This window comes from Balaenoptera ricei, chromosome 1 (genome assembly GCF_028023285.1).
Source record: "Balaenoptera ricei isolate mBalRic1 chromosome 1, mBalRic1.hap2, whole genome shotgun sequence".
NCBI classification, from domain to species: Eukaryota; Metazoa; Chordata; class Mammalia; order Artiodactyla; family Balaenopteridae; genus Balaenoptera; species Balaenoptera ricei.
This window is the reverse complement of record NC_082639.1, coordinates 130,403,777-130,416,152: the sequence shown is the minus strand read 5'-3', so window position 1 is coordinate 130,416,152 and position 12,376 is coordinate 130,403,777. Positions and strand designations below refer to the sequence as shown.

General features: G+C 52.5%; 1 protein-coding gene across 4 annotated transcripts in view; it reads left to right on the top strand.

Moving 5' to 3' along the window:
• The window catches only part of GPR161 (G protein-coupled receptor 161), a 47,497-nt gene extending 42,088 nt beyond the window's left edge, over positions 1–5,409 (top strand). For all 4 annotated transcript variants that reach the window (XM_059903362.1, XM_059903381.1, XM_059903371.1 and 1 more), the window contains exons 5-6: positions 2,679–2,795; positions 4,808–5,409. In XM_059903362.1, coding sequence (XP_059759345.1) covers positions 2,679–2,795; positions 4,808–5,073 — 383 coding nt within the window. In that variant the 3' untranslated portion in view covers positions 5,074–5,409. The remainder of the gene's footprint in view (positions 1–2,678; positions 2,796–4,807) is intronic.
• Positions 5,410–12,376: the final 6,967 nt, after the last annotated feature.

Genomic DNA, 12,376 nt, shown 5'->3' with positions numbered 1-12,376 from the left:
GCAGTGAAAATTGATTTCTGTATTCTTTGCCTCTGAGTCCTTGTGGGATTTTTTTTTTTTTTTAATTCAAACAGAAAGTCACAAAAATTATAATCATCCTCATCAGTTCACTCAGTTCGAATTGACTTTTTAAGAGCTGTGTTATCTCAGACAAGCTGCTCAGTCTCTTTCTAAACCTTTGAGTTTGTCCATTTGTGAGCTGGGGCAGCCGTCCCTCTATCGAGGGCAGTTCCGACCAGGTCGGATACCTTGTCACCATCATTAGATGCCCTGCGACCTGCCTATGGGGAACTCGGTCTCCCCAAAGAAACACATCTCCCCCAGCATTCTCCAGACCCTCCCTGTAGCTGCTGCCCAGGGGATGGCGCAGGCCCAGGACTCCTCCCCCCAGCGGCAAGCTCTGTGATGTCACAGTCTGCTGCCGGCCGCTCTGGGGACCCAAGTGCCACACCCCGTGCTTGCCAGCTCATGACTGGATGAGAGGCTCGTGGACAGAGGCCGTCGGTGTCCCTACGTCATTCATGGAGCTGACGAAGCACCCCGTCCCGGGGCTGCCGTCTGTCCACGTCCTGGGCGTGAAGGGAGGGTGCTGATTCCTGGACCTCGACAGCAGGCTGTCTGTGGGCATTTCCCTCCCTGCTCCTCCATCTCCCCTGCCGGGACCTTTGGAAAACTCCTCTCTGCCTTGACCTGTGTTTCTTGGCCTGAGCCTGTGTCACGGAATTCTGGGGAGACCGGCCGTGGGCAGGGACCCAGACCAGGCCTCCTGTCGTGGAGCATTTCCCCAGGGGCAGAACATTCCCTGAGGATGCTCTCCCACTGGCAGCCCGGAGGGTTGAACCACTGGTAACACCCTCCCTTGTAGGCCCGAGTCCCTCCTGTGACTTGAAGGACGGGAGGGTCTCTGTCGCTCCTCAGGCTCTCTCCCTCTTCTCAGACAACCAGCAGGAATCCAGAGGCACAGTGACATTCATTCGTTTAAAAGATATTTACTTGCCAAACCCTTGCTTTGAGCAGACACTGCGCTAGGTTCTGGAGATGTAGTGGTAAACTGCCCTCACGGGGCTTTCCGTCTAGTGGGAAAGACGGCCATCCCGTGTGCTTTAAATGGGTGAGTTGTGTGGGATGCGAATTATACCTCAATAATTCTGCTTTTAATAAGGGTTATAAGGGTGATGAGAGCTATGGAAGGGGAAGCCGAGTGCCGTGAGGACACGGAACGGAGTTGTATGTGCCCCCTGTTGGGGGAGAACTTGTCGAGGCGGGGGGAGGGCGGTGTTAGAAAAGCTTCTCTGAGGAAGTGATGTTAAAACCTGAAGAGTGAATAGGAGGTGACCAGGCAAAAAGGAGTAAGGGGACAGTGTCGTAGGCCAGCGGTCCCCAACCTTTTGGGCACCAGGGACCGGTTTCGTGGAAGACAGTTGTTCCACGGACGGGGGAGGGGGGGATGGCTCAGGCAGTGATGCCAGCGACGGGGGGGCCGCAGGTGAAGCTTCGCTCGCCCGCCCGCCGCTCCCCTCCTGCTGTGCGGCCCGGTTCCTGACAGGCTGCAGCCCGGCACCGATCTGCGGCCCGGGGGTTGGGGACCCCTGTGGTAGGCAGAAGAAAGAGCATGGGCTTTGGGGTCACACAGACCGGGGTGTGAGCTTCAGCCCCGCTGTTTATTAGCTGTGTCCTCACGAGTGATGACTTCCACTGATGAGGCACGTGCTGTGTGCCAGACAATGTGTCACATCTTCACACGTCTCAACTCAGAATCCTCCCAACAACTCGGTGAGGTAGAGAGAATTACGATCCCCATTTCGTAGACATGGAAGGATGCTGAGGGACCAAATATCCTGCCTGTGATCCTAGATCTGTCCGATTTGGGAAGCTGTGTGCTTAACCACCATGTTGTGAAGTCCGCTAGAGGAACACGCCTTTTCAGGTTGTTCTGCAAAAACAAATGAGGAGCTCCCAGCTTCCCTTTCTTCCTAGTTTCCTGAGCACCAAGGCCTTGAAGGACTGATAGCTGGAGGCTAAGACAGAACAAGACTGGTCCCAACGCCTGCCCCGGTGTGGGGCCCGGGTCCTGCTCAGCCCTCCTGCCCTTCCCCACCCTGGTCCCCCCCCAGCCCCGCCCCGCCTGCCCTGCTCTCTCTCGTAGGACTTCCTTCCTTTCTGCCTTTTCCCCACTTTTTGGGGGGCATATTTCTCAATCCCTTTTTGGCCCCCAAAGAACTTTACATGTTCGGGTTTGAAATGTTTATTTAGCACAGCATACCTTAACTAGAATGATAGAAATTCAAACTGTAAGAAGAATCACTCTGAACACAAAGCCCCTTTAATAGGGCCCCGTCCTCCGCTCAGCCCGACTGCCCTTCCCCATTCCAGGTCCGGTGGACTCATCACTTCTGAGTCCACTCGCCGTGGCAGGTACCCCGTCCACCTGGATAGCGCTGCTGTATTTCTGGTGTGTCTGAAGCAGCCCCAGTGGCTGGCTGCAAACTCCCTGAAATGGGATGAGAGACAGTGTGTGTCCTGGGCAAATGCTGCAGGGCACTTGGTTGCACCCGATTGTGGGTTTGAATAAATGAAAGGGGAGAGAGGGACGCAAGGCGTGTGAGCGAGGGCGAGAAAGGTGGCGAGAAGGACTTGGTGTTGCCTGTTGTAGGCGCACAATCTGCCCTTGGTTTTAGGAACGGATGTCATGCTGCTCGAAGACTTCACGTCTGATGACAACCCTCCCTCCCACACTTGCCCACCCAAGAGGCGGAGCTCGGTGACGTTCGAAGATGAAGTGGAACAAATCAGAGGTTGGTTTCTGTGACTGATGGCTTCAGGGAAACAGGGGAAAGGAGAGGATCTTAGGAAAGTTCCTTGGCTCAGCCTGCTCCCATCCGCAGCACACCAGGGCTCCCACCTTTGCCCAGCCCCGTGTTGCTCCGACCCTGCCGGTCTCACTTGAGTCCTTAGGCTTCCAGCTCTCGGAGCAAGCAGCGTCTAAGGCTGGGCAAGCAGTGGCCTACGTAGACGGACACACACAATTCCCATCTCCTCCCTCAGGAAGTTGCCCGACTGGATACAACAGTTTCTGAGCCCTCCGTGGTTTCTTTCCTTTCTGGATGATGTGTGGTTATGAATCTGAACCTGCCCTCTTTGAGCCTCAGCTTCCTCATGTGGGAAATGGATGTAATTGCCCAATGAGTGCGCCGACTTCACCGGAGGCAAAGGCCGCCGTCTTGATTGGCCTGTTGCCTCTGAAGCTGACGGGGGCGCGGGGATCCCGTGAGAGGAATGAGTTCTGCTATAATCCAGTCCCTATGTTTTTCTGCTCCAGTTGTTCTGAATTCAACCCTCAGCACTCTCGGTGCCTCTGGAAACTGGGGTCTAGTTTCCCACCCAGATATGCTGATTAGAAGAGTGACAAAGGAGCCATCCAGGCTGCCCACAGATGGAAGAATCTCTTTTCTTCTGAATCCCACCCGGTGGTGAGGACAGCCACCGACATGGCCAGACGTGGGTGTGGTGGAAGGGTCCGGGGACTTTAAGATATAAATTCTTCAGAAATGCTGAGTACCAAAATAAATATGGGCCGGCTCAGAGTTTTAGGTTCATAATTTGTCCTATCTCTTCTACCACCCCCTCCCTGATTCCAGATGAATGGAGGGGCGGTCATGGATGTCAAGGAGGCAGATATCAACTCGTCTGCTTTACAGGCAAAGTGGATTCGAGAACGGAGCTGGGATTAGCAGCTTCATGGGCTTTATAATATGTTACTCCTGTGTTAAAAAAATGGATTGAAGCCCTCTGCAATCCACCCAGCCCGCATAGGGCCAAGCCTGCCCCATCCGGCCTACGTGTTGGGGGGTGGCAGTTCCAAAGGCGCCTTCTCTCGCAGGGCAGGGAGCAGGCACGTGTGTAAGACCATGTCAGTCCCCCCGGGAGCGAGTGGCAGGGCAGAGGTCCTCCCCTCTTTGCCTCCTGGAGCGTGGGGTGGAAGTTGCCTACTCCAGACAACGTGAGGTCTAGGGGATACGCCGTTCCTCCCAAAATGTCAGGAGAGAAACAGGCAGTGAGGTTAATAGTCATAAGGCCCTGGATGTGAAATTGAAGGGTCCCCTCGCTCCCTCCCTCCCTCCCTCCCTCCCTCCTTCCCTCCTTCCCTCCTTCCCTCCCTACTTCCCTCCTTCCCTCCCTCCTTCCCTCCTTCCCTCCTTCCCTCCTTCCCTCCTTCCCTCCGTCCCTCCCTCCCTCCTGTGCACTTTAGGCATCAGGGGTCCTAATCCTGGGGGAAGGGGCACCCGCACCTTTAACGTCCTTCCAGTCCTGAGGTTCTCCATGGCTTTGGGGAATCTCTCAGCGAGGGTGGCGAGGACAGAGACCACACTCAGGTTTGTGGAAGTTTAGAGCGGAAGCTATTACACACTCCGGGGAGCTGAAAGACCAGAGAACTCTTTCAAAGTTGTAAAAATTTGAATGTCATGAATAGAAAGTGTTTATCAAGCCTTTTCTATGAGCCAGACCTAGGCTAAAGCACCTTAGGAAGAGCTGTCTAATTATCACGGGAACCCGATGACATAAGGGGTGTGCCATGATCTTTTCTTTACAGATGAGGAAACTGACATTAGATTAAATTACTTCTGAGATTTCCCCGATAGTAAGTAGGGGAGTCAAGGATTGTCACCTTACGGACTGTGACTCCAGAACCCACACCCTTAACCTCGGTGTGCTTTCCCTCCCAGGGGCAGCGAAGCAAGAGCAGGTCTATCCCGGGATAGCCATGGTCCTGGTCCCTCGCTAACCTTTTTTCTGCCTTCTCTCTCAGAAGCTGCCAAGAACCCTATTCTTCACGTGAAAGCCGAAGTGCACAAGTCCTTGGACAGTTACGCAGCCAGCTTGGCCAAAGCCATAGAGGCTGAAGCCAAAGTCAACTTATTTGGGGAGGAGGCTTTGCCTGGGGTCTTGCTCGCAGCGCGGACCGTCCCCGGGGTTGGCTTTGGGAGCCGCCGAGGCAGCAGAACTCTCGCGAGTCAGAGGCTGCAGCTGCAGAGCATCGAAGAGGGGAACGTTTTAGCCGCGGAGCAGACGTGAGGGTGGATGCCCGTTACCATCTGTGCCGAGGGCCCGGGAGCAACATCTGGTGTGCAGCCATCAGAAAAAAACACTGAAAACAATGTCTGTAAGTGACTTCCGTGTCTCTGTGAGACCACACGTGGGTTCCTTGAGGTCCCAGCCATGGGACCAGAGGCATCTAGAGCACAAAGCAGAGCCGACGGAGGTGTGGCTGAGACTTTGTGGGAGGTGGGAAGGAGCCGTAGAGGGGAACTAGAGACCACGGCTTAGAAGGAGACCACCGCGTGGGTCACTTCCTCCTCTGCACAACCGGTGCCCTGGGGGTCCAGCCACGCACTGTCCCGGAGGCCTCAGGAGGCGAGCCCTTCCCAGTGCACTTCGGAGGATGGCGCTTCTTCTGCGTGGTTGATGTGGACCCTGTGGGGCCGTCAGTTTGACACTAAATGGTCCCCAGAGGAGAGCCCAGGAGCCGAGCTCCCCAGATCCAGGCGCTGCGCCCTGGGGTCCTGGTTATGACCTCGCCTCCGGTGGCGCCACCTGCTGGTGCTAGTAGGGACAGCTCGCGGGCTGCTGGACGGACGCAACAGGCCTGGGGCTGCTGTGGCTGAGGACGGGGCCGCCTCCCTCGTGACTGAGTCTTTGCTATTTCATAAGAAGGGAGAAACCACTGTAAAAGACAGGAGGAAGGAGCAGATACCAGATGTTTCATTTCTAGAATTAAAAAAAACAAAAAAATCCATTTGGTTAGGATAAAACCACGATCTTACTGAGCCTGAACGGGCCATGGGGGCCAAGCGCTGCTGGGGACTAGAGATACTGTTATCGTTGGAGGGAATCCCCTTCACCTAGGAAAACCTCATGGAATAGACTCTGCTTGTGATGTTTGATGGACTGTTTCCATTAGCTGGCCTCCAGGGAATACTCCCGTAGGCAGCAGCTACTGTTTCCCCACCCTGAGCAGTGTAAGACGAGACAGACTTGAAGAAACGCTGGACCTGGCGTCAGCAACCTGTGTGCCGGCCCGTTTCCGCCGTACCTTCCTCATGTCATTGGGACTCCCTGTCACCTCTAGGCCATCTGGAAAATAAGATAAGGGGGTGAGGAGGTGGATTGAATGGTGGCCAGGATCATTTCTAACTCTGATCTTTGATGTTCTCTGAATTTGTAAGTTAGAAAAAAAAAAAAAAGTGACCCATGGACCAACATTTGCACAGCTTTTGAGTGTGGCTTCTAATGGGCATGTGAAGCACTGCAAGCCCGGGTACGTGGGCTGATCCGATATGTCTAGAGCACAGCTCTGACGGGATGCCAGCCGGCAAGACACATAAATGGGGGCAGAGGGCACCTCCTCAGAGGCGGAAGTGGGCCACGCATTGTGACTTGTATGTCAGAGCTCTCTCCCTTGGAGCTGGGACGGCAGTTGAATGTGTGGGCTTGGAGCGGTGGCTGTGGTGACTTGAAGCAGCTGTGCCTGCCCTTCAGCTTGGGTGATTAGGTCAGCCAAGTGCAGGCCTTTCCCCGCCTTCGGAATTCCTGGTGGTCAGCGGAGGGTAGATTCTGAGGAGATCTGCCTGCGTCTGCTATGAGGCAGCCATCCCAGAAAGTGAATCACTTTTGTGGTGTTGCGTTGGGGTCTAGCTAGCTCTCAGTGAGGCAGTGTCTCTCTGCTGTGTGGCAGAGACCCAGTGGTTGGCTGGTCCCCTGGTCTGCAGTTTACAGAAGACTTCCTGAGACCTGGGGGCTGCTACCTTCACGGCGATCAAACTCATCAGCAACTCCTGTAGGTCAGCTGGGTGCCAGCCACTGGTCTGCATTCTGGATGGGAGTGGGAAGGGGCAGAGGGTGGTTTCACCCTTGGGTTCTGCTGATGAGATGTGCAGATCAGTCAGGCTCTGCTGTCACTACTGGGTGGCATTCCTAAACCTGAGGGCATTGTATGTTTTCTGCATGTATTTTTTTTCCTAGCACTTGTCCTTGTCTAGTTTCTAAAGGGACCATACTCCTGAGCTTCTAGTATGCACCAAGGTGGAACAGGGCAGGGACCTTTTACCTCTTGGTTGGAATAGCCCAGCCACACCTCCCCCACCCCTTAGGGCATTTTGAGTGCCGCAAAGTGACTTGCAACCCAGGGGCTGGAGAGTGCTTCCCCTGGACTGTACTTAGCTGGGCTCTAGGGAGAGAGTCCTGAGACCCGCCCCCACCCCCCGCCCAAGTCCTCACCGGCGGATCCCAGACTAGCTCACATACACTAGGATTTAATCTAAGCCAATCTAGCATTACTGCACTTCCTGAAAGCATTCTGTGCGTTTCTTCTTTTCTACTGAGGTCCATTTATTTATTCATCTACCAGACACTGCACATCCAGCGTGTGCAAGGCACCAAGCTAGGCTCTGTGAGTAGTAGCACTAAAGCGTTTTCACTCTAATATAGGGAGAGACCTGGGAGAGACTGAGGCTAATAAATTGCAAAGTCAATGAATGATTATAGAAAGAACTGTGGGCTCCAGAGGGAGGTGAACATTTCCAATTAGAAGGAGTCAGGGGTAGCACCATGTAGGAGGTGACTGTCTGAGCCAAGCCTTGGAGGGTGTCTGGCAGCTAGAACCATATTTTGCATATTCATGAATTCAAATGTTCCTTGATTCAGCCTGAGCGAGAGAAAGGAGAGCAAAAGGAGGTGGATGGGGAGAGGGCGAGGACATAATCCCCACACACTCTGAGGTTGCTGAGAGCATTTCTGAGGACCCCTGTCCTTAGTGTGGAAGGTCAGAACCCCAACTGCCCCCGCTGGACCCAGGCCCGTTAGCTTTACGGCAGCCTGAGGCCTTCCTGAGGTGCCCACGTGGACAGTGGCAGGTGGGACACTTGGCCACTTGTTCACGTAAAAACCTCAGTCCTGCATCTTCTGGTTTTGACAGGACCACGTTTAGGACTGTTGCCCATCTCTGCTTCTTTCGTAGAGATTGCCACTTGACTGGGTCCCCCCCACCCCGTACTATACCCCAGATACCAGGTTTGGGGGCTAGTGTGACCCAGAAGGCACTGGAGTCCCATGCCACCGAGCACACAGCTCAATCCCTAGCCTTTTCCCAGGCCAGACGCACCAAGACTGGAGTTCAGGGCCTTCGACACTAGGTGGCAGCAGTGTGGCTGTGATGCCGCTGGCAGTTTCCCACCGGGAAGAGCTAGGGATAAAGCTGAAGGCTTGTTTGCTTCTGGCTTAGAGCACTTACTCTGAGCTCCTGGTCTCCACTGCAGTCCTTGGCCTTTAAAGGACCACCCAGCTAGCTTGCTTACAAGTGTGACCCCATTCAGGGTTGAAGGTACTGCCAGTGCTCAGCTGTGTGATCTTAAGCAAATCACTGCTGGAGAAATGGGGTCGAGGAATGTAAGACAAGGGCCATCTGGTGCTAATGTTCTTTGATTCTCATTTAAGGAGCTGCTGTGTAGTCTCTGAGTGACCGGCGAGACTTAAGTGTTTGCAATAGGCCAAGGTAGTTTGGGGTGGACAGGAGAGGGAGGAAAAGTGCTTTGATACAGTGAGAGACTTTACTGGCCTGTTCAGATTTAACTAGATGAGTATTTTTTCTATCCTGATGGTTGGTCCCTGAAATACTTGCAGATTAGAGACAGGTCTACGGATGGACCACAGGATATACTCACGACAAGGGTTCCGCCTTGAGCCCCAGCCATCTCCCGTCTGGAAGGAACTGTGGAGGTGACGTGGCTACAAAAGGATGAGGCAGGGAACTAGCACATAATGAGTGCCTGACCTGTTAAGACATTTGAGTGCCTGTCATGTGCTAGGCATTAGTTGGGCACTTCCAAATGCTTTATCTCACTGCAGATATGATAGAGTGGGGATAGTGCAGGGTTCGGATTCCACACTGCTGCTTGTTAGTAAGGTGTCCTTGGGCCAATTACTCAATCTTTCTGTATTGCAGTTTTCTCACCTATAAAATGAACTTTGTATTCTGTTTCTCTGTGGGGACACAGAATCCAGGGGGGCCTCTGATTATGTGGATTAGAGCATCCAGCACAGTACCTGGGGCATAGCTGATGCTGAACCACTGCTGTTTCTTCTTCACTCTGCAGGTGGGTGTATTCTTCTTGTTTTACAGGGCTCTCGGTGACAAGAAGTGAGAATCTTAAAAAGATAACTGTTATCCTAGATAAGAGGTGTTGAAGGTTGCTGCCGTAGGAATCGTCACATCTGCTGTACAGCATGAAGGGATGTGGTGAGAAAGGAGAAGACGATAGAGAGGAGGGGGTAAAGGCTAAGTGGCACTTGGGATTCAGGAGATCTGAAGGAGCGAAACTGAGCTTTTCTGTTAATGGCTATCGAAGATGGTAGAGCCCCAGGCTGGTGTGGCATCTGGAATCAAAGCACAAGCTCAGCTTTGAGTAAGGGGTGCTCTCCCTGAGATGTGACCTGGAGTCTCAGGGCCGCCCCATCCTGCAGTGTCAGTGAATGCTTGGCCTTGGCTCTTGGGTTCAGACTCTCTGACTCTCCGAGCCCCTGAGGGAAGAGGCAGTGCAGGGGCAGGAGTCCATGCTGCCACCCACAGTGTACACAGAACCCCAGGTGAATTCCGTGGGAGAGTGAAGGGAAATCACATTTTTCACCCTGAAGCAAAGGAAAACGGCTGTGAACACAGTCGTGTGTGACTACAAGAGGGGGCAGAGCCGGACCGTCCTTCTGGGTTGGGGAGGGGAACACACAGAATCCAAGGAGGCCTAGGGAGGTGAAGGGAATTGTCCAGGGTCTCAAAGGGGATTAAGCCAGGGTCGGGGCTGAAACGCCAGGTCTTGGCCATGTGACTGAGAGAAGGAAAGAGCCAGCTTTGCAGCTCGAGGAGGATGAGGGATAGTTAACAGTCATCATTATTAGAAGGCCAGTAGGGCTTTACTGGGTAGGTAGGACTATTGTAAACCAAGGAGTCTGGGAGCCTGGAATATCTGCTTGCCAGACCTATAAAAAACTGCAGGCCTAAGGTGACTGGATTCACTGGAAAGAATTCAAAGCACGAACTCATCTGCGTAAGGTTACCAGGAGCACAGTTCTGCTGTTATCTTTAGGAGAACAAAGTACGCAAAGCCGTGTTCATTTCCCTCAGAAAGCATTTTCCTGAGCAGTATTAACAGCTTAAGAATTAAAAGCCACTTCTGTTTTTCCTTTTGACACCACCATTTTGAAGTATCACTGATCATTGGTGAGTCTGACCCTCCCAAAGGAAAGGACAGTCCTAGGGAGGATCACAGGCCCGGGCAGGCGCCGCCACACTGAGGGTGCAGGGGAGAGAGCCTGTCTGGCTGGAACTAGGTCAGTCAGTCCGTGATGTGGACATGCTTAAGGGACAGAGCCCTATGCTGTGTTCTGATAATGGACCCCTGGATGCAAAGGTGGTTAAAAACAAACCTTCAAGATAAAGACAAGCTGATCCTAAAATACAGTTCACTTGAAGTTTTTGGATGCTTATTTTTAAGATTAAAAAATGCTTAGGATTATTATAAACCAGTATTTATCAAAAAAGTAAAAGTATACTTAGTTTTGTTTACCTGATTAAGTATCTGGTTTTTGGTCTGTGTATAGCTGTGCAAATTGTGAACTTGTGCTTGAGCTTGTGGACTGTGGACTTTTTTGGGTGGGTGTCTCCCCCTTTACCCCCCACCCCTGTTTTCCACAGACATGTCTCTGTCTCCAGCCTCCCTTCCCATGGGCTAAAAAGAGGAAGGAGACTGAGCAGGAAGGGGCCAACTGTTGCACAGTCCATACCACAGTCACCTGGGTACATCTATCCATGTGTCTTTCATAAATTCCTGCAAGACAGTTAGTGACCTGGAAGTGACCAAGAAAGAGACAGCAGACAAACACTGTTAACCCAAAGTTCTAAAGGAGGTTTAATGAATAGCAGTGCTGTCTCTCGGTATGTCCATCCCATAACCAAAGTCAAAGGGCGGGTGGTAGATTATCAGAGACTCGGAACAGCCTCAAGGCACAGAGCCCACCACCTTTATCTGACCCTATAGCTGCCACCACTAAAGCCGCATTCCTTTTCTAAGTGGGTAAGTGAGCCCCGGGGTCCAGTGTCTCCACTGCAACAAACACTGGATCATGGAAGCAGCCAGGACTCATGAACTCTGCCTCTGTAGAATGTCTTCTCTCCTAGCTGCCTCCTTGACTGCTTGTCTGGCCTGCCCTGCTCCTTTGTAACATACACCACCGAAACTACAAAATCGCTAAAAGTAGGGGGCCTGATTCCTTGGACAAATACCACTTTGTAATGTTTGGGTTTAAAAAAAAAAAAAACAGTTTTAGAGCAGTTTTAGGTTCTCAGCAAAACTGAGCAAAAAGTTCAGAATCCCCCCACTCCCACCTGCCCAGCCTCCTCCACTATCAACATCCTGCGCCAGAGTGAACAAACGCCACTGATTTTCTCCTGCTGCTCTTCCGGCCAGAGTCACCCTTGACCCCACTGAGTGCTCCAGTCTGGGCTGTTGGTTTTCCAGCACTTCTCTATAGCATAATCCCTCTTACTATCATATAATGTAGTGTCATATTATGCGCCGCAAGTAGTCTTTTCAGTTACTCTGTAAACCCTTCAACCTCTCATGGGGTCCTAACACAGCCCCTGGGACATAGGTGGTGCAAATATGACTACCTCTATCTGAGGGAGGAGGAAACAGAAGCCCAAAGAAGTCACGTGGCTTGAGCAGATCACGTAACTATTTGGGTACCAGAAACTGAGACCTGGCACTTTTTGGAAATCATGCATTTGCCCTGTTTGGCTAAACTTCTAACTCACTCCTTTCTTCCCCTTTGACCATTTAGCATATTCCTAATATGGAGACATATGCGTCCTGCCCAGGCTAAGAGCTAGATGTTGAAGTCCAACTGAAGTTACTGAGCCAACTAGAGTTATTTTTTCCTCTATCCAGAAAGCCAACCTGTCTTCTCTCAGCAGCAGGTGTCCTTGGGCTTGCAGCCATCTTCCGGGGAGGAGCCGTCCCTGGTCCCCACACGGGAGAGGGATGCTTTGCCTGGCCACACCTGTGAGTCTATTCATGGCCCAACCAGAGTGAGCAGCATGACAGTTCAGGAGACAGGAGGGAGGATGACTGAAGGGTTACGCCTGCAGGAGCAGCTTCAAGGCGTAACCTGTAAGACACAGACCGGGGTGTAGATGGCTTAAGTCGAGTGAAGGTGGGCAGCAGAGAGGAGGAAGACCAGGAATTAGAAGACTGGATGGTCGGCACTTTCAGCTGAAATCTAGAAGTTGGAGAAAGGAAGGCCAGAAGCCAGAGCTCTCAGAACTGGCTTG